A 22,965-nucleotide genomic window follows, 5' to 3' on the forward strand; every position below is an offset into this window, starting at 1 on the left:
GGGTGGCTACGAGGTATTAACTCAAGGGGGCTGAATCATTTTTCACAACCAATTTGTCAGTTTTTTATTTCTAGAAAAATTTTCAATTTTTTTCCACTCCATACCTGTGTCCCACTTGTTTTGGATTCTTCGCAAAAAATTACAATTTTATATCTTTATGTTTCAAACCTGAAATGTGACGAAAGGTCAAAAAGAGCAAGGTGGCTGAATGCTTTCGCTAGGCACTGTGTAACACTGATGGCTAATTAGTATAGTATTAGTTATAACTTTCAGTATCATCTTTAATGACCTCTATGTCTGTAATTCTATTTTTCCGTTAAATCACACCAGTAGCAGCTGATCTTTTCTATTTCTTAAAAAAAAGTCTCTGCATACAGTCGCTCCTTGTTTTCATAGTTGGAGTTGTGGATATGCTATTTTCCATGGTTTTATTTGTATTTCTCCATCTTCTGATCCTTTAAAGGAGGTGCGACCTGTAAGTTGTATAACAATAATAATTTCTTTCATATCTCTTGTAATATGTTTCAGTCCATCCATCCATCCATCCATCCATCCATCCATCCATCCATCCATCCATCCATCCATCCATCCATCCATCCATCCATCCATCCATCCATCCATCCATCCATCCATCCATCCATCCATCCATCCATCCATCCATCCATCCATCCAACCAACCAACCAACCAATACATTTATTTAACCACTTCTGTTAAGGATGTTAAGGCTGAGAATATCATCTCATCTTTCTAAATTCTGCTTTGAAATGTTTTGCATATCTGTCACATTGTTTGGATTAAAACTGGCATGCACTATCTGTGCTGTGTTTGCAGATTAGTTTTTTTTTTTCAGATTATATTTATAGAATGGATTATATTCAGAAATATGGCAAAACATTTAGGTAATTATGAAGTCTTTTGTAGAAATCTAAGCATCCTGGAGCACTGACCCTATAGCACATTGCAGAGATTTTTAGAGATTTTATTCCAGTATCTGCTGCTTTGCACCAACTGATCACATGACTGCAAATATGACTAATCAGGGAAAGCAGTCCGTCACCAAGAGGGCAAACAACTTGTGACTTGGAGTTCCTGTAATTGACAAATAACAGTTTGAGAAGGATTTTGCAGCCGGTATGCTGTATATGTGGAAATATGTGCACTGCCCAAAATAATCCAATCAGACAATTTTTTTTACAGTTGATAGAAGAAAAGACTGTTTTAGTATAAGGCTCGAATGAATACAACTCTTGCAAGATCTATCCTATTTTTTTTAATTTCTACAACTCTATAAGGCAGCTTCAAAGGTCCAACTTTCACAAGGGGTACACCACAGCCCTGAATGCTTTTTAACTTGACATTTTTCCTATTAATCTCAATGAGAAATACAAGTTATTTATTAATTTTCCTTTTTTGATGTTGTTTAGTCCTTTATTTAGGAATGAATTCTAACCTGCATCCTGTGAGCAGGTATGATTGCATGTGAAAGAGCAGTTCTAGGATATCTTCTGTTTGCCCAGGGAGTGGTGCAAAGTGCTGCTGTACTGGAAATACTTAGATCATGAGAACACGCCATGTGTTACTACTACTTGGAAAAACTTGGGACAGTGTACTCACGGAGTGCTTATGAAATATTTAATCTAAAACCACAAAGGGTTGTATATTTCAAACCATTAAGAACTTCAAGTTTAACCAAACAATGTTACGTTTTTTTCTGTATTTAGAATGCATCAGGATGATTTACAGAGCATTTGATCTACAAGCTGAAGGCCATTTGGTAGCAAATTTACAAGCACCAAATATAACCAATACTGGCCTGAAAAGCCCAAGTTATCACTTTTTGGACTGGATGTACAGACAAATATTTAGGTCTGCATGGTGATCAGTGACAGGGACATCTACTGGTTTAGAAATGAAAAGACGGAACACTCAGAAAATACATTTCAATCTGTTATTTTTTCCTTGCTTTTTCATTTTAACCTTTTTAATTTATTCTGTTTTTCTATATTATGTTATAGCTGTCATTGTCTTTTGTTTGTTTTTGTTTTTTTGTTGCTGTCCAACAGTGTATCTAAGTTATGAAGAATCCAACAGCAGAATTTACAACTTTCATGTAATTTATAAAAACATAATATCTGTTAGAGATAACCAAGAAGTTGTATAGTACAAAATTATTCATTAGTTTATTAGGAAACGAAAAAAAATTATGTCTTGTAAGTATGAAACAAATAAATCACTATCAGCTTTTTCATTGTTTTCCACAGAAGATAGATATTTTTAAAACACTCAGTGCTGTTACTAAATATATTTATGTGACCCATGAAAAGGGGTTATATATCTTCAGTATGCAAGTTTAATCATTAATCAGTAATTAACAACAGAGAAAGGGCTGAGGGTGTGCAGGTTTCATTTGATCTCTTTTTATTTGAGAATGCTTTTGTCCCACAATGACGCGTATGGATATTTATTGTGTTTTATTATTAGTTGAATCTTCCATTTTATTCTTTGAATTTTTTCTATTTCCTAACATGTATTTTTTTGACTGAGCTTCAGCACCCTTATAAAATATATATTTCACATTACTGCTTTTTAATTTACAGTCATGAGATGCTTTTATCAGACATCCCCCCTGATGATAAAGACCACCTGATCTATTTTTTTGTGGTATCTGATGCAAGGGGAATTGATTAGACATGTAGAGACTTTCCTACACTATCGTTTATTGGTATCAGGTTGCATGTTTTAAATTTCTCTAAAAGTCTAGGAAGAAAAATCTAATACTCATACTCTATTTAGAATATTATTAATATAAAGCAGTAAGGAAAATGTGTTAGCATGCAGGGTTCTTCCCCCACTATGCTGACATTTTTTGACAATAGACTAAAAAAACTTTGTTCTCAAGTGTGAGTTATCTAATGTCCTTTTTTTAAAGCTGTTTCATTTTACTGAAAACTCACCCATCTTCATAGAAACTTTGCAGATAAAAAGCAATAGTTTATTTTTCATTAACATGAAGGCATGCTATGCTGACAATGCTAACGGGGCACTTACCCAGTTCATATCAGAAGACACATAAATTGTTGTATCATCAGCATATAAAGTTATGTGGGCATTGTCTAATATGAATAAAATGTCAAAGACTATGAAGCTGGGGACCTAAGCAGCTACCTTGTGGAATTATTCATAGAAGGCTTCTATAATTGGAACAAATACAATTAAAGACCTATCAATAAAAGGGCTACTAATGAAATTGATTTATGATTAATTAATAGATGATATCAATAAATAGAATTAAGTTTGTTTTTTCTTTATTTATAGGCACCAATAGAATTATCATCATCATCATCATCATCATCATCATCATCATCATCATCATCATCATCATCATCATCATCATCATCATCATCATCATCATCAGAGCACTTTAAACCAGCTAAAAGCTGAAAAAAAAAAGTGCTGAACATGTCTAATGCTACGTTCACACCAGACGCAGCAAGAGCAGCAAAATCGTGTCTGCTGCTTCATTTTCGCTGCTTGTACCAGTTAGTTCTGACGCGCGGCTGAAGCAGCTTTGCTGCTCTGGCTGAACGGTGCAAAAGTGGGTCTGACGCGCATTGGGCGGAGCTTCACTATTCTTTCTCTGCCTTGCAGCTATACAGTATTTGCTGTGATCAGTGGGGATAAAGTAGTTTTAATATGTTTTAAAGTGAGAAAATCAACCTGAAAATTTAATCAATGCAGTCAGTTCATCTAGATTACAATCCTGCCTTCCAATATTATTTCTGTCGGAGCCGCTTAGACCCCCACATACCAGTGGTGCGCTGTCAGTAGGATCCCATTCAACAGCAGCCTTTGGCCGGGTTGCCTCCTCGCGGTTCACCACGGCGGCTGGTAGCTGTTTTTCATCTAAATAATCCAAACTGCAGGCACCAGGATAATAAAAGCTAACATATTCTGCCAGCAGATTTCTGCATTTTAAGTTCATTTATGCGTTAATAAACTGTTTCAGAGGAGTGATCACAGCGCTCTGTGTCATCAGCGATGTGTCTGTCTCTCTGCCAGCTCCCAGATCCCCTTCTCTGATTGGTTGACGCGGCGCGTCGAGCAGCAAAAGTTTAATTTTTCAATCTAGAGCAGCAGCACGGTGAGTTTGAGTCTTATATAGACAAAGCCTTGTATCGCTTGTCTATATAAGACTCAAACTCACTGCTGATCTAGATATTTGAATTGAGAAAGCTTCCTGGAGAGGTGGCGAAACGTCTTGAAATTTTGGAAACCAAGTCAAGTGGATATTTTTTTGAATTTTTACAAAATGACTATGACCTGGATGACTGAGAACCTTCATCAGCATACAGAACTAAATTTGTATAGCTACCAGAGTCACAGGCCAAGAGAATAACATTAAAAACTATAGGAATGCTGATTCTGTTCTATGACTACCCTCTGTGTAACTACTGCAAGTTTAAGTTTAGTTTAGTTTACCACACCAGAAGAGAGACTATGATTGATTGATTATCATTAATTATATTTTAAATGCAAGAAACTAAGGATCCCATGGGAAACCTAATAGTTTCAGAACTGTCACCACATCGACATCTGTTAGAAAAGAGAGAGTCACATGCTGAACCATTGTAAAAACCACAGAGCAAGGAGCTCCAGCTCAAGGGTCCAGAGTCAGGAGGTGAGATCTGAGCCCCTGTAGTGGAAACCTGTTCAAAAAATAATTTAGAAAGTTCTTAGAAGTCTCTACTGATAATTCCAAACAGATCAAAGGAGGGTTAACCACAGAGTCAATTGTGGTAAACATAATAGGATTATATCTGTTAAATGAATCAATATTTTCCAGAAAAGTAATTTTTCTTCTTCAACTTTGTTTTGGTAATGATGCCAGCAGTCTTCATGATCTGATGGGACACATCCAGTTTATCTTTCTTCCATCCATTTTTTCCTCCTTATTCCATCAGGGTCGCGGTGGGGTTGCTCTATGGGCGAGAGGTTAGGTACACTCTGTACAGGTCGCCAGTGTGTCGCAGGGCAATTCATTTATTCATTATTAGATTAATCAAAACACAGATTAATAATGTGATATAAGTCTAGAAGGCTAGGCTATGAAATCAGCAACGATCTTAAGAAGAAGTCTATATTGTCAATTCCAGAGGGCTTTTTTATATGGATTTGTCTAACCAGGTCTTCTGTGTCCTTTTTCTGTGAAATAACAATATCTTTAATTTGATTTAAATAGTAATGTTTATATATATATATATATATATATATATATATATATATATATATATATATATATATATATATATATATATATATATATATATGTATATATATATATATATATATGCCTTGACGTTTATATATGCCTTGATGTTGCTGTCGCTTGGGATTGCCACATCTATCACTACTGCCTTCTTCTGCTGTTTGTCGATCAACACGATGTCTGGTTGGTTAGCCATCACCTGTTTGTCAGTCTGGATCTTGAAGTCCCATAGGATCTTAGCTCGGTCATTCTCAACTACCTTAGGAGGTGTCTTCCATTTTGACCTTGGGACTTCCAGCCCATACTCATAGCAGATGTTCCTGTATACTATGACAGCTACCTGGTTGTGGCGTTCCATGTATGCACTTCCTGCCTGCATTTTACACCCTGCTGTTAGGTGCTGTATTGTTTCAGAGGCATCTTTGCACAGTCTGCATCAGGGGTCCTGCCTGGTGTGGTAGACCCTGGCCTCTATTGATCTTGTACTGAGTGCCTGTTCTTGTGCTGCCATGATTAGTGCCTCTGTGCTGTCCTTCAGTCCAGCCTTTTCCAGCCACTGGTAGGATTTTTTGATATCAGCCACTTCTTCTATTTGTCTGTGGTATACGCCGTGCAGCGGCTTGTCCCTCCATGATGGTTCTCCTTCCTCTTTCTTGTCCTCACTTTCGGTTTTCTCCTGCCTGAGGTACTCACCAAGCCATTTGTCTTTGGGGGCCATCTTTCTGATGTACTCCTGGATCTTAGTTGTTTCATCCTGGACAGTGGTCTTGACACTCACTAGCCCTCGGCCTCCCTCGCTACGCTTGGTGTACAGTCTCAGAGTGCTGGATTTGGGGTGGAACCCTCCATGCATTGTGAGGAGCTTTCTCGTCTTGATGTCAGTAGCCTCTATCTCCACCTTTGGCCAGATTATTATACCAGCGGGGTATCTGATGACTGGTAGGGCATATGTGTTGATGGCTTGGATCTTGTTTTTCCCATTCAGCTGACTTTTCAGGACCTGCCTTACTCTTTGTAGGTATTTAGCTGTGGCAGTCTTTCTTGCCATCTCCTCGTGGTTTCCGTTATATGTATATATATATATATATATATATATATATATATATATATATATATATATATATATATATATATATATATATATATGTATATTTATATATATATATATATATTTATCTAATGATCTCCCATGGGGATACTAATTTCTAAATAGTAAGAACTTTTTCATTCATTTGAATGCATAGAACGTATAGAGACATTTTCTTTACTTTACTTAGACCCATTAGTTCTTTATTGTTTTCCATAGTTATTTTTTTTGCCATTATTACCACACTGTTGAAATTTGTTTGTTAATGTTGGTTTTTCTTTTGCCTGTTTAGTTTTGTTACTTTTTATTCTTAATCTCTCCAATCTCATTTTTGTTTAGATAATCAACAGGGATTCAGATACACTTTTTTTGTCTTTATGTGTAGAAGGAAGGGATGCTCTGTTGACAATGCTAACTGGACACTTAGTTATTTTTTAAGATGATAAAATTACAATAGGAGGAAAGCTTCTCTGAAAGTTCAATATATAAAAACCATAAACTGGATTGGCGGCAACAGCAGCAGAAAAACACAAGCTGGCCTCTACTAGACAGGGAATAGAGACTACAGTTCTCACAGTCTGATTAAACCAGATATACATATACATATATACACATATGGACACACAGGAAAAAATTCAACATTTTAGATTTAGTTTTTTTATATATATAAATAGCATCAATTCACGTAGCTGTAAATCAGAAGGCCTTGATGTTGTAGGTTTAATTGTGTGGAAAATATAATATAAATATAATGATTAAGGCCTTTCTAAAGGCAAAGCTGTGGGTCCCTTCACCAGCAAGTCAGACCTAACCAGGAGGCCAGTACTTGCCTAAAAAGTGAAGTCAACAGAAGGTATTTTTTGTCAGTAAAGAAAGTACTTATGTGTGTTCTTTGGTAGGAATTGTTGTATCAGTCCATTTTCCTACAGAAAATCACAGTAGTATGTTGGGAATGCCTGATCTAGCTCCAACAAATGAGTCCTGTTTCATACAACGTTTATAAAGAAATGGTGTCATAAGGTTCACTACACAGTAGAAAGTAGGCCTTTAAATGGCCACTAAAAGGCATAACATAGAGACAAAGTTCCCATAAAAACAAAATGAGAGATGCATCGATTCAAGTACCCTCCAGACCTCCAGCTGTCTATTGGCCAAATGCATGTTACAACTTGGAGAGATTGCTAGTACAAATGCACCAATCCAGTTTTTTTCGGATCCAATAGCGATACCTGGGCTGATTGTAACGGCCAACTCCCAGAACCGGTCCGATTCAAATGTTGAATGGATGAACCATATTGCCATGTGAGTGAAGGCTTTAGCCTTGATATAAACATTGTTAAAAAAGGGTATAAATTAACCCAAATATAAATAAAATTAAAGAAATAACAGTTGCATTTAAAAGGCACTGGATTGGATCTCCGATATCTGATATCAAAGCACAAATGCAGCTGATTAGTCAATACCAGAACCGATATTGGTGCATCTCTTGTTGCCATTGTTTTGCAGAGCAATACGGTACATAGACATGCACATTCACTCTAAGGGGCAATTTAGAACTGCCAATCAACCAGACGACTGTGTGTATGTGTGTATCTGTGTGTGTGTGATATTAGTGGACTGGTTTCTCAGCTGAATAAAGCACCAATCAAGACAATAGTAAACAACAAATACTCTTTAGGGATCTTTATTGTGGCAGTATTAACATAGAAATCAGCCCATGTTTTTATTTTTTTTAGAACAAACAAACATTCAAAGTTCTACTCCACAAAATCCATAAGGCTTGGTTGTCTCTGTTATTTTTCTTCTTTTTTTAAAGGTTGACTTTTAAAGAAATCTCCCAGAGGGACCCAATCAAAGAGACTGAAATTAAACAATCAAATAAAACAAACACGATAATGACAAAAAAAAAAAAAATCCCCCAAAAAACAACATAAAGTTCAATCATGGTTAGAAGTTTACATACATTCTTCATGTTGGGATTTTGATAACAAATGGGATTTATTCTTTTTCCAGTGGATAAACAAGTGCTGGTGGCAAATTTTTAGTTTTGATCCTCTTTTATTTGCACATAAATTATCAAGAATGACCGTATAGCCCTAAATATCCCCACCGACGTTTGCCTAGAATATTCCCTAATAAGATTAATTGATTACGCGCTTTTGAAATCACCAAAATTCTACATGTTGTATTGTCAGTCCACAGTTCAAAGAAGAACGTTATATATTAAAGACATCCTTCAACTGATATGACATCAATGTAAATTGTGAGTGTATGTAAACTTCAGACCAGAACTGTAACCAAATATTCAACAAATATTGACAGAAAAACAGGAAGAAAAAAAAACTACAGAAAACATGCATGATAATCTGCTACTGTACATGCCCTTAAAATACTGAAACCTTCCCCTATTATCCAGCATTTTTGCATATATAAGACCTGAGTTTTAAAATCTTAAATACATTTTCAAAAACAGTGTTTTAAAATCCGAATACTATGTTTTTGTCAAATTTATCTTTGATGAGGGAATATTCATTTTCATTTAAGAATATAGAACCACATCATTAAGACTTCTTGGGACCTCTAAAGGTGCACCATTTTTTTGAATAATTTTTGATAAATCTCAACACTTATAAGCTGTACTGCTTATCAAACATGGGAGGGCAATTAGCTCAAGAGCTAAAAACTCTAAATCATTTCCCTCTAAAAGAGCTATAACCACACAGTGCTACAGAGTCAATCAGAAAATCAAAACAGTATGTCGTCTCAGAATCAAAACATCTCTTCATTGGTTGCTGTTCTGTTTTTTAACATAATTGTTCTTTGACTAACTGAGCAAATCCATACTTTGACTGGTTGGTTGACAATGACTGAAATTCTGTTAGATGTATGTTTCCCAAAACAAAATCTTATGAATCCATTTCATGGTAGTTGACACGCAGGCATGCTGTTAGCGATGAGATTAGCGCCAAAGCTCTCCTTTAATGCTTTATGAACACATAGCTGAGCATGATGAACATAACCTTTCAAGTACTTTAAAACTTCATTTTTGGAGGCTTAGATTTAAATGTTTAAACTTGTCAAACACAGTTAGCAAAGGAAACTGTTCTGAAAAATATTAAAGTAACTGTTTTTGTAGATAAACTGCATATTTTGGACTTTAAAAGCACAGTATTATCTTATTGTTTAAATTTTGACATTTTGTTTGAAAACCGTCTAAAAAAGTGTATAACTCTGTGAGCCGAAACATGGCTACTCTAGTTGAATTTTCCTTTTTCCATTTATATGTCTATGTCACTGCTCTGGGTTTAGGAGTAATCTAAAAAACATTGTGCTATAGAGGTGTTTCAGTAGAGCCACCCAGGTCATGGTTTGGAATGGGCAGCATTAATCCATCTGATCTTCAGGTGTGCATTTTATTACCTTGTTCATCAGCATCGCATTTTATTGTAAGTATTTAGATTAGTTAGCTATTTCAAATTCCCTGTCACTTCCCCTTATCCTCACATCCCAGCTTAACCTTCTCAGCTCATCCTCACTTTCTCTGCCCCTCAGAGCCAATTTTCACTTTAGTATTTTTTTATTTTTTATCATCTCAAGTAAATATGTAAAACTGGAGCCAAAAAGAAAAGAAACTCTCATTAACATGATGATTTGTCCTTCTGTTAGCTTAAAAAAAATACAGATAACAAGCAATAGTCTAATATGGATGAGACAGCCAAGCCTATACATAGCTTCACATAAAGACATACATAGAGAAGAAAGAGGAAGATCTTTATCTGCCTGTGTTTTTTGTTGTTGTTTGTTTTTCTTAGTAAAATCACAACTATAAACACAATATTTACAGATGAGGGCATGCGGTTTGCATTACGAGCTCATGGAGCCAGGTGAACTATTCTCTAGTGAATGCAGCACAGCAGTATACATGTGTAAATGATGTGTTTGCATCGCCTTTTTTTTTTTTTTTTTTTTACATCTGCAACATATCTGAAGCTTTAATTAATGTCCTAACATTTAGGGATAAATAAAATATGACATATTTGTCCACGATCGGATGTGGATTATTTTACAGCGTCAGTGCATACGGGTTGTCAGGTTCATCCTCCACAGTGAAGCAAAGCCGAACTCAGATCTGTGACGTCTGAAGTGAACGTCATCGTCGCATTTTGGCCCTTTGCTTTGTTTCATCTGTGAAAGTCAGTGCATGTGCTGTAGTAGGAAAATAAAGGCTTTTTCTCAAATACATGTTTCTTTTGTTACTGCATAATTTATATGCATAAAGCTTGCAAATGCATAAAGTGTATAAAGTTACAGAAAAATACAGCTAATCATAAGACATCAGATGGAAGGAAATAAAAGGATTTACTTTTGAATGATGCACTATGTCATATGAGTTGAGATTCATGTACGCTAAATGTTTCAGTATGACTTTAGCAGGAAGAATACATAAAAAAAATACACAATATGTTGCACCTAAGAAGACCAAACAGTTCTATCAGAATGACATGGATGCATACACAACTGATTAAACTATGTAGATAGACTGCAGCTTTACTAATATTTGGTTCCACATTAATGCTATGATGCTATCCGGAGAAATATATTGTGTGAATGTTATCTATGACATCTGTTTTCATGTTCACATAAACAGTTGAGCTTTCCTGAGAGTAAGCTACTTTTTTGTGTATCCAAGGTCCGTGCTCATCATTGCATGTTTTTCATAACCAATAAATGTTGATAACTCACTCAATACAATAGTTATGTGTTTTTCCAAGTCAGTGATGACTTTTTACCTGACTTTTTTAACTTGTATTATTTTAATGATGTACAAACTGAATGACAAACACTCGGATATTCCATAGCAACAAGTTTCTTAATGACTTTTTCAGGAAATCTTCTCTATAGATCTGTTCGTTGCCTTGGTGAGTGTGCTACAATTTAGCAGTATTTTTCTCACAGGAGCGATTTGCTTGCATGATTGGATCAGGTCTATGGTTCTCACACTTTTGCACAAGTATCACAGCCAGTAGTGTATTTATCATTCTGGGCTTATTTTTGTCATGGATTTCAGAGCTAAGAATGAGGGCATTCTACTTTCAGTTGTGAAAAACAATACCAATTTCTGACATTTTTAATTGAAAAAGCTTCCTGGATGGGAAGCGAAACGTCTTCAAACTTGGAAACAAAGTCCAGTGGATTGTTTTTTTTTAACATTTTAACTCATGAGGCACCAAGCTTAACAAGACGGGGTGTTTTTTAGAGTCAGTTGGAAAGTCAATCGCTGGACTTCAAACTTAATAGAAGGCAAATACTTTTTTGTCTTTATTTAATATGAGAAGTTTACATATCGTACACTAAGATTGCAGTGCATCTTTAAACAATTTAGGAAAGTCCAGATGATGTAAGCCTTTGATACATTAATTCATTACATGTGAGTAAGGGGTGGGTGGGTGGGGGGGATGGGGGGTGATCATCTGGATCATCCTTGGATACAATTTCATAATACCTTAGGGTGTAATATTAGTCTGTGTAAATAAACATAGATATTAATTAACAGTGTGGAAACCAAACCTCACCAAGATACTTTCTGTAGCGGCTTAGAGAGTATCAGTATCCACAGTACTTTACTGACGTGGCCTAAAAGGACACTTTGCAAAAAGCTAAATAAAAAACCAGATTAAAGAATGTAAATGAATGCAGGAGGTAAAACTTTAATTTCTAAATTTCTTTGGTCTGGTAAAAATCATATGCAGCATAACGACCATTACTATCTTTAAATGAAAACTATTGAGTATGAGATTGGCAGCATCATGATACAATGCTGTTTTGCTATTGGAGAGAATGGTGCACTTCACAAAAAAAAACCCATCCTTTTAAAATAAGATTCTAAAAAGATTAAAAAAATAAAAGTAACATCTCAAATCAGATCAGATTTGAGATGTTACCCCCTCCCCACCACACACACACACACACACACACACACACACACACACACACACACACACACGTACTTATGAGAGGTATGATGGCTGAATAATTCCACTCTGGTTATACTTGCATATAATTACTTCAACAGAGTAATTTAATTATTCTGTTTAATTACTTTTTAAAATTACTAATTACTTTAATTTACTAAACACAATAAAGCAATGCAGTCAGGCATCTTGAAACTGTATCCAAGATAGAGAAGAGGACCTGTGCACGTCTGCACAACTCTTAATGTCAAGCTATATTTTTATTGAGATATAGCCTTGAAATACTTCCACATTCCTCATTAACTTAAATAGTGTGACTCAACCTATCAAAAGGCTTGCAAAGCCATTAATAAGATCATCACATGTTCTTTCTCAAACCTGAAGTCTATGTAAATGTCTGCATTAACAATGAACATATTTCCTCTCACTACTCATTTTTTCAGCAATCACTGGAACCATTATGAGCTAATATGAGCATAATAAGCTAAAAGATAAAATGTGTAGTCGGGTTTCATTTCAGATGAAAAAAAAATAATATTACACAGTTTATGTAAATATGTTTCTTTACTGTTAGTTTGATATTACTTGTCCAACATGGCAGAGACCTGGTTTGGTCCATGGACACTGTTGCACATTACTTTCAATATTTGATCAAGATAGTTGTAGTGGTTTTTCTATGAGGCAATACTTGCTATAAAACTATGAGAACCATTTGACCAAACCATTGACAATCCTCACTTTACCATTCATGTATCTATAATAAAAGCCTGATGATTGTTTCCTTAAATTATTTTCCTTTTATCTGCTTCTTTGCTTTCCATCAACACATACGCAAAGCTTTTTTTTTTTAAGTAATACCTTTCAAATCCTCGGGTGACAAATCTGACATTATTTTCTTTCTACATTTTCCCTTTCCCTTTAGGTTTTATTTTTGCTGCATTTGCTAAAATTAATGATCCTAACCCAGGAACTGACATTTAGTTCACAAAACAGTTAAGGTCCCTCAAAAGACATTTTATAATCACAGGTTTGTTTTTCTCTACGCGCTTTCCTTCATAATGACATCAAATAATCCAAACAAAAAAACAAAATAATAAAAATAAAAAGATAAAAAATGAAGCTTGAAGTTTTGTGCTCTAACTTTTGCTGGAGTAAAACCAGAGTTCCACCACCACAAGGAAAACAGCTGTTGATGGTAGTCTTAAAAAAATAATTTCTCAAAACCCACCATTCTGACAAACTGGAGTAAATAAGCTTTTATTTTTTAATATATATATATATATATAGTGACCATTTGTAAACTCTTAATTTGAAAATAAGCTCAAGGTTGATCTTCTGACTGAAAAATTCCTGAAAGATCTGAATCACATATAAACGTATAAAACTTTAAAAACAACTTATTTAATATTGGTAGCAATTTTCAGTATTATTTTGTATTTTCTAATGAATCGGTTGCTGTTGTTGTGTTTACTGGTATTTTTTTTTCTTTCAGTTCCCACCCACTCCTTCATCACTGACAGACCTGATAACCAATCAGGTGACCTGGTTTAAAAGATGAAACCAATCAGAGTTATTAGTGAGTCTCTGTCTCCACTTGTCAGCATCAGGAGTGCAGAAGCTTTTCAAATGTAAAGAAAAATAAAACCAATAAAAAAAATTATTCATTCTGCTTCCCTTCATGATTTCCTTTTTTTATTCTCAGGTAATTCTTGCCAGAAATGTCAGTCTTATCAGGTGATCCACCTTCATGATGATTACTTAAATGAAGTTTAACCTTAGGAGGTAAATCAGTCTACCTATCAGGTCAAAGAAATAGAATTATTTTCAAATTGTTGGAAACACTTTTGAACAGGACAGTTAACTTCACCTAACTGGTTAATTAAAATGAATTAAGACATCTGAAGTTAAACCACATGTTTAGACAGACATTTGGCTCCATCTTTCTTTGAACTGAAAATAATAATTCCTTTTCTTCTATCTCCCTCTTCCTCAGTCAGACCACAGGTTCTCCAAGGCCATGCTGATCTTACAGAGAATCCAGCGTCGCAGTGGGCAGTAATACTCGTAGTGGAACTGCTCGAATTCTGGCGTCTGCCTGATCTCGTGGAGGAACGACACGTCGATGTCCGACTCCAGCAGCAGCAGCAGTGTGGGCACAGTGATAAGTAGGACACCCATGAGAACAGCAGCAAACCTAGCTACACCCAGCACCCAGGTGTTGACTCTCTCGTTGGATGAAAGCAGGCGCAGGCTACTGGCAAGGGCCCTGCTCATTCCACTTCTGGAGGCCAGGCGACTGCGTTCATATGCTCGGTCTCGCTCCCTTTCAGCCTCCAGCTGTGCTTGGATGTCAGGGTCAGCGTGGAGCTCTCTCAGCAACCTAGCGGGACTCTGGACTGGAGAGAAGAAGAGCTGGTTGACTCCTCCCTGACTGTCCTCCACTGGGGTGGGGAGCATACTGGCGCAGGGGCTGGAGAAGTGAGATAAGTTTACATGAGTTCAAATTTAATAAGGCAATTGTTTTTTTAGAGAAAGCATTTAGGATTAACATATTGATGTGTGCAAAGTGTATGAAAACATGTTACCATGAATTGTACAGATAAAAACCCAGCTATCCTTGGAAAATGTTGAAAAAAGCTCAAAACTATTTCATTTCAAAGTATAGTTCTGCTTACTAGGTAAGTTAAGACTATAAAAAATATTCATATTTGCTCAATTTTATATTAAAGGTAACATACTAAATATTTCATATTTTAGGATAACTTCATCATCTATATTTGAACTATGCCAGACCATTAGAGATATATATATTTCTAAATTGTTTTTCAGATTAGATTCAACTTTACTGACAGGTACAGGTAAAAGGCAACAAAATGCAGTTTAGGTCTAACCAGAAGTGCAATAGGAGCAAGAGCAGGATAAATAACGGTTCCATAAATACAGGACATGGGTTTCTACTGAATAAATATAGAGATGAATACTATTATAAACAGAATTTTACTTATAGATGAAGATAATATATAGATAAAAAGTGTTATGAACTAAATTTACAGCTGGATATGTACCTAATATAATATACAGGTGGATATTACTATAAAAAGATAGTTAGGTACTATAGCATATATAGATGGATACAGATGGATTTGACTATAAAATTAATAAATAAAGTTTGGACAGAAGCTATCTAAATTAAAGTGCAGTGGAAGGTAATTGCATATTACAGTTAAAGTAGGTTATTGCAAATGTATATGTAAACAATTGGTACTGTGAATAAACATTTGGCATTGCTCTTTAAAGTGGTAGCAAAGCCAATGATTTAAAGATGCTACTATATAAAGGTCTCAATGTTGATGAAAATTTGTTGGAAGAGCCTAAAACCAGTTAGAAATGTAGCCTATAACCTGACTAGGTTATATATAGTCTGTCTGCAGCAATGATAAATTCCAGAGCATCACAAGAAGCTTGTGGAAGGATATAAAAAATGCTTGATCCAATCATAAAGCTTAAAGGTAGACCTACTAAACATTAGGAAGATGAGGGTAGACATCTTTGACAAGCTTATTATTCTAGTGTTATTATTCAGGTTTAGTCTGATCAGGTAGTGAGATGAGAAGATGCTTTGATCAACAGTTATTTAATTAAAAGTTGCTGAAAACCAGCTTTTAAGCTGCAACGTAGTTTCCCAAAACTAAGCAATAACACATTTTGTCTTAATTCGTTTGAAAAGCGTAACTATGATCCATGTTTATTCAAGGTTTGTTATAGACCTGTAGGCAAGTTCAGAGATGGTGAGTGGACAGCAGCCCTCGCCGTCTTCCTCCAGTCCGTCTTCAGCTTTGGGTGTTTGGGGTGGGATGTTTGAGGTTTCCAGGGAAACACAGTGAGGCTGTGGTTCATTGATCAAAGAGGAGTTTCCTCTTTCTGCACTTGGCTGATCAGTGTCTGGCCCAGGGGGCTCGAGAGGAGACAGGGGAGCTGGGTCCTTAACAGCTACAATGCCTGAGAAAAGGAAATGCACAGAAAAATGCTTCATTAAAAAGATTCAATGAAGTACATTAGGATTTCTCAAATATGAAAATTCTAAGGAGGTTATGTTTTACTGGATAAAAAAACAACAACAACATAAGACATCTGGTTTCTCAGTATCCATTTTTCATCTGATTATTCCAGTATGAGAGAAAATGTTGCCTGTCCAAAAACAGAAGTAGTTTTTTCATGCTTTTGCACTCATTCAGCAAATGCTGTGACATAATACCAAACTGAATATTTATGCTACAGTCATATATTACACCAGCTTTAGCTGCAAAGATCTAGTTAAAGCTCCAGTTCCATATATTAACCACACGATGGTGCTCTTGTCCTAGGTTGACAACTTGTGCACATAATATAAGAAATATTGCCTAATAAAAGTCAAGGAACCACCTTAAATTTAAATATCAAAAAATTGAGATCAGTTATGTAAGTTGTTGACACAGAAATGAAGGATATACCAGAGCTACCATCTGCTTGGTTCAAAGTACATGTCACAGCTAGGATGTTCTGCAGGCCTGCAGAGGCTAGCATGGGAATTTTAACTGTGCATTAGTTAAGGTTAGAGCCAGTTTTTATGCTATTTGTGCTTCTTTCTCTTTCTACTTGAAGGTTTTGTCAAAGTAAATCTCATTAATGATACGCTGAAATAGGACAATAGAGCAGCTGTGTGGATTTAGTGAAATCTAAGGTGTTGACTTAATGATGAGTGAATGAATCTAAATAATGAATCTAAATACAATCCATCTAAATAAGTAATGTATGTGTAAAAATAAAACCAGCCCTCTCCCCCCAGCAGATTGAGAAGGAGCTGGGGGGGGGGGGGGGGGGGGGGGGGGTTAATGTCTAGAGAAATAAGAATCAGAACGTGAAGAACTTCAGCTCCAGAGCTTGTCTTGCAGCTTTGTGATGACATGGAAAGCTATGGAAAAATAACTGCTTGTGGAAATGGATGAAAAGAAGTGGAGAGGTTAACAAACGATACAATGGAAACATTTTAAAATAGCCTCTGTTACGTCTTATAATGACTGAGGAGATCAATATATACATAAGAAAGCCTGTCTACACTGATATGGCTCACTTGTTACCTGAAGTCTGCCTCTGATTGGTTGCTCAGCTAATTAGAGGCAGATTGGTTGTTAAGCCTCACATGGCTCCTCTCCAGAGAGCACACACTGCCAAAGGTAGGGCTAAAAGTCTAGTAGGGATTCAGAAATACCAAATATCAGAAACCTGTACAGACTGGGATAGTAAGGACTGTTCACTGGAACAAGTTTGTTGGCAAATGTTTTTACTGTTTTGTTAGGTATTTCAGATTTCGTCTAAATCTGGGGATGATTGCAGTTTTACCCTGTCCAAAAACTCTAGATGTTTCCTTTCAGAAAACTTTGTTTGTGCCAAGTCATAAGCCATAAGCCAAGTATACAAACAAGTGGAGCATGAGCAGCAAGATTTTCATTCTAATTTTTAGTGTTTATGAGTTAGATAGCAGCCTGATTATACTCAATGTGGTTTCTTTGGTGTTGATTATGGCGCTAAAAGCTGATGGGTCGAGCATGTTCATGCTTCCTTTTCTCTTTCAAACTCTCAGATTAGCATTAATATATTTTTTTTAAGTTTATGTGTCTGAAATAAATAATCAATGATTGAATTAAAGAATTATTAATCATACATATGCTCCTCACCATGTTAAATGCCAGTTATCATAGTATAATCATAGAATAAACATCCTATATTTATTAATCAAGGTTTTTATTTTAGTATTACTCATGAAAAAAAACCTTAATCCTTATAAAGATACAGAAATAGAATTGCTTCTACTTTAGCCTATTTCAGAATTGAAGAATTTTTCCTTCAAATTGAGATGAGTAGTGAGGCTAGTTAATTTAGCTAGCTTTGTTTGACTCATTGGTTTATGAACCCTATATGGTTCATCAATATTGACACCACTTGTTAATGTATAATTCACAAATATTTATTCCTCATTTCATTTTTCAACATAGTCGAGTTTACAAAAATGTGGGTTTCTTGTTCAAATTGTAGCTTCTGCTTTCTGAGTTTGTAAAGTTACCTCCTGTATGCAGGACCTGCCAACAATAGAATAACGTGCATGTCACATACATACTGAATGGTAATTCTTCTTTTATATTCTTTTACAGAATTGGTTAAAAGATGTCTCTTCCCAAATATTGAGAAAACAGATGAGCTTTCTGGTTAAGCTACAATATAAGTAGGTTATGGCAGCATGAACACCCACTATCTTTATAGAGTATATCTACTAAAAGCCCTGCTCATTAATCTATGGCACAAATTACTATTTGTGGCAGTAAAGCAAGAAAAAAGAACTGAGAATGATAAAAAAAAACTGAACCAAAGAAAGAGAGAAAATAGGAAAAGCAAGAAGGGGGAAACGCAGAAAGAAAGGAAGGAGGGAAGGGAGTAAGGAAAGATAGAAGAAAAATGTAAGACAATGAATGACAGAAAACAATGAAGGAAGGAGATGAGAATTGTAGGTAGATAGGTGGCGATAGGGAAGAATAGTTAAAAAAAGAAACAAGAGAACTTGAGAAGAAAAGATAAGTTAAAGGAAGGACAAATTCAAGTGAGAATGGAGGGAAAAACCAAGGACAGGTGTATTGAAAGAAACAAGGGGAAAAAAAGAAGCAGGAAGAAATGTAGGACAGTAAAAGGGGCAAAGGAGAAAAGAAAGTTAAATCGAAGGGAGAAAGGACGGGTAAGAATAGGAAAGAAAAGATTAGGAAAAGGAAGGAATGAAATATGAGTAAAAGCAGAAAGAAGGACTGTAAAAGGGGATGAAAGAGGAGAGGGAAGAATGGAGGAGGGATACAACATTTAGACATGGAATTAGGACTGAGGACAGAAAAAACAAATATTATCCTATACACTTTTTTCAATATTTATTCAGAAATGGAAAATGCCTACATCAAATAAAAAAATGTCCAGACTTTTCCAGGCTATATTAATTCCTTAAAATATTTCAGATAGAGAATATGCTTCTTATATATGTTGAACTATTTCTTTCTTTTTGTACCCATACTCTGTTCCAGTGAGCCTCTCTGATGTCCGGTTCTGGTTCCTGTGATTCGTCCACCATGCCCAGCCAGTCTCACATAAATGTCTCGTGCAGTGTGATTGGCTATTCGTAGATGGATGCTCCGCCGTGTTGTTATCTTAACCTGACATCTGGCGGCCTCGGCCACCACCACCGAGGCTGCCTGCTCCTCGAAAACCTCAATAGGCCCAGCCGGTCCCTGTTCCATCCTCTCTGACTGCGGTCTCTCTGATATCAGGTCCACTGTCAGTCCTCCTGCTTGTCCCTGGCTTATAGACCTTTTTGTATCCCCTACTTTAGGATGGTCGGTGACTCTCAGCTCCAAGGTGCTCTGCAGGAATTCCCCTGAAGCTCCAAGAAGCTCCATGGTTTGGTCTGACAGCAAAGTATTTACCAGCTCTATGCTGAGTCCCCCACACCCTCACTGAGCGGACTGCCAGCTGGGCTCAAAAGCAGAGACATTCACCAGACACATGCCCCAACTCATACACAGACACAGTGGGCCCTCCTGTGAATGTCAGTGATATTAACATAGAGTGGAGGGGGCATTAGAGGAGGATCAGGCCCAAAGCTGCAGTTTCTATATATAACAAGGTGGTCCTAACTGCAGAGAAGCAGCTAATCTAGCTGTGCTTACAGAGGGGCAGGCCTGACCCCTACTGGGATAGGGATCCCTTTCTTTTCCTTTCTACGAGGCTGCCTTTTTCTGCCTCTTCTGCCGACGATAAACCTTGCTCTATTGTGCATTAGTTATAGAACAAGGCAAAAGAGAAACATCATTCTCTGGAATACACCCTCTGATTAACCAGAGCGATGACTTGTCAAATCACTACCATGATCCTGCTATCTATTATATGTTATACTATCTTCCATGTCCTCTGCTATCCTCTATATATGTTGCAATCTGAAGCTCCAAATATAGATTCCTCCAAAACAAAAAGCTTCTGTAGAACAAACTGTAATACGAAAAAAAAATGCCTGGTTGGGATTTTGTTTGGATTTTGTCATAAGACAGTCCACACAAACAGGACAAGGACACCACTGACCTTGGGTCAGCTTCCTGTTTCCCACTAATAGTCGAGATTAGTGCTCTGAATATAGATGGTGATCCTAGACCATCTTGGGGACACTTTATCCCAAAGTCCTTGCAGCAGCTTCTTCAGTCAGCATTTCACAGTTTATGTGTGAGAAGAGATTTAAAAGAACTTGCTTTGATGATCATCACTGTAAAATTCATGAAACTAAGTGGCCTTTACTGCAGAGCAAAGTAGAGCATATTTAAGTTGACTTTTATGCTGATACATAATCCCTACCTCAATGGTCTCTTGATTTAAGGTACAACCCGCAGTGTGAAATAAAGGGGGCAGCCCCCAAATTCAAACTTGAACTCTTCCAAAAAGAGGCAAAACTAACAGCAATATCAGGCATACAATACTTATGTGTGCGTATATATAAAACCTGGATGACTCTTAACTTTCTGCTCCTGAATGAAGACAAAACAGAAGTTTGAGTCTTAGGACCATATTTTTTTATTATTTGACAGCTTATATTATCTATTAACTTAACAAATATATATATATATATATATATATATATATATATATATATATATATATATATATATATTTTTTTTTTACTTACAGGAAATGTTTGACATCTATCATTACCCACAAAGGTTATACTAGCAGGTACTGAGTTGATTATACAAATTTTTCAAAATCCGATCCAATGTGATTTTTGTGGACTATTTTTTCATTGGTTCCATATATATTTAAGTCTAAATTCCTTAGTGTAAATACTTTAGTCATCTATGAACTCTATTCTTTCCTTTTCCCCTCACCCTCTTAACCCCCACCTGCTTATCCCTTTCAATAATGAATTCTATATTTTTTTAACCCCACCTATCTTTTTCATTTCTCATTAATCCCTTAACAAACATTAAATTATAAAGCTATAAAAAGCTTGATATAATATCTAATGTTTCTACTACAACCACTAAGAGTAACTTCTATTAGTGTCCTCCAGGGGCGACTCCTCTGACTGTAAAGACAAAGGTCCAACTTTAGATCTATATTTATAGAGAGCTTTTAAATCAACATTTATAAGGTATCATTAGTTAAAATCTTCGTGTTTAGTTGCATTACATCAGACATCCCTGTACTTTCAAAAACCTTTATAAACATGCCTTTACCTGCTTCTCTTTGTAATTATCATTCATTTATTGTTCTGTTTCCACATCCTCACTGATCACTCAAATTGTGACGCTTAATTCTGCCTTATCATTTAGCTCTTCTGTCATAATATCCCCCTCTCATTTCCATTCACCCTGTTTGTCCCCACTCTTATGTAATTCTACCCTGGACTCTTCTACACCAGCATCTCTTTCCTGACCTATCAACAAGATTGATGCTTAAATCAAGTAGGAGCACAATGTGGAGAGAATAAAGGCAAATAAAATCATAAAAAAGCAATGATAATGAGGAAAAAAAGGAAAGCCAACTATCTTTCATAGGCTCAATAAATCTAAAAGTTTAGTTCAGTGGAAATCATAGAAGGCCGTTAGGTTGACTGAACAATTGCATTTTATCATTTATTCTGAATCCTGTTTGTGATAACTATACTTTTACGTATTTTAATAAGTATCCAGACAATGGTCAGTTAACTGAGTTTACTATAAAGTCCCCGCTCTATATAGTGATTGAGGGATTTAGGGGTTAGGGCGAATGTTCAGACACAGCATAAGACCACTGATAAAAAGCTTTATCTAAAAATAGTAAATCTAATGTTTTAATCTCTGCACTTTATAATAGGCTAATTACAGCCAATGAATTGTGCAAACATAAATGGTAATCAGCCAAAACTAAAAAGAAATATAAATATATTTGAAATAAAATTGCAGCCCCAGATGCATACAGGGGCACAAACTGAAGGACTCCTGTAGCCAAATGCATCACTTCTGATTGAGCCTCTTTAATGATACAGCAGCAGATGTTTGCTGTGCGGCTGTTTCTGAAGCGACAAAGGGCACATCTGACTGTGGAAAACGGTGCACACACAAAATCAGACATGCAGACACTCAGACGCATGGTGGCATCCTCAGGGAAGATCATGGGCGGGGTATTTTTAGCGTGTGGCAATTGGTGTCTCCAGGGACACGAGGCTGATGGAGGGAGCATCAGCTGCTCAATTAACTCTCCTTGGCTGAGAATCGCACATGAGCTTCTTCTTACACATGGGAGGCCCAATGTGACTTTCTGAGGCGTGTTACAGGAGGACATGAGTGTGCAGCTGTGGTGTGCGCTCTAAAACCAGAGTATACGGGTTCTTCCTACCAGAGTCTGCTGCTGTCTCTTCGTATTCATTGGTGGATGGCAGTGCAGGTACCAGAGGTTCCATGTTCATGATGAGATTTTTATGGCTCAGAGAGTTAAAGCTTCGACTCTGACCAAATTGTGCTCTGAAAAAAACCAAAACACACATCAAGACATTTAATACCAGAAGTTGTTGTTTTGTGTCCACCAACTGAGTCTTAAATTA

At 36.2% G+C, this 22,965-nt stretch overlaps 1 protein-coding gene across 6 annotated transcripts in view; it reads right to left on the minus strand.

The window, feature by feature from the left end:
* Positions 1-13,597: 13,597 nt before the first annotated feature.
* The window catches only part of frmd3 (FERM domain containing 3), a 62,458-nt gene continuing 53,090 nt past the window's right edge, over positions 13,598-22,965 (minus strand). For all 6 annotated transcript variants that reach the window (XM_038305471.1, XM_038305446.1, XM_038305462.1 and 3 more), the window contains 3 exons: positions 22,761-22,885; positions 16,094-16,325; positions 13,598-14,796 (listed from right to left, as the gene is read on the minus strand). In XM_038305471.1, coding sequence (XP_038161399.1) covers positions 14,316-14,796; positions 16,094-16,325; positions 22,761-22,885 — 838 coding nt within the window. In that variant the 3' untranslated portion in view covers positions 13,598-14,315. The remainder of the gene's footprint in view (positions 14,797-16,093; positions 16,326-22,760; positions 22,886-22,965) is intronic.

This window comes from Cyprinodon tularosa, unplaced genomic scaffold (genome assembly GCF_016077235.1).
Source record: "Cyprinodon tularosa strain WSP-4 unplaced genomic scaffold, ASM1607723v1 ctg115, whole genome shotgun sequence".
In the NCBI taxonomy this organism is placed as follows: Eukaryota; Metazoa; Chordata; class Actinopteri; order Cyprinodontiformes; family Cyprinodontidae; genus Cyprinodon; species Cyprinodon tularosa.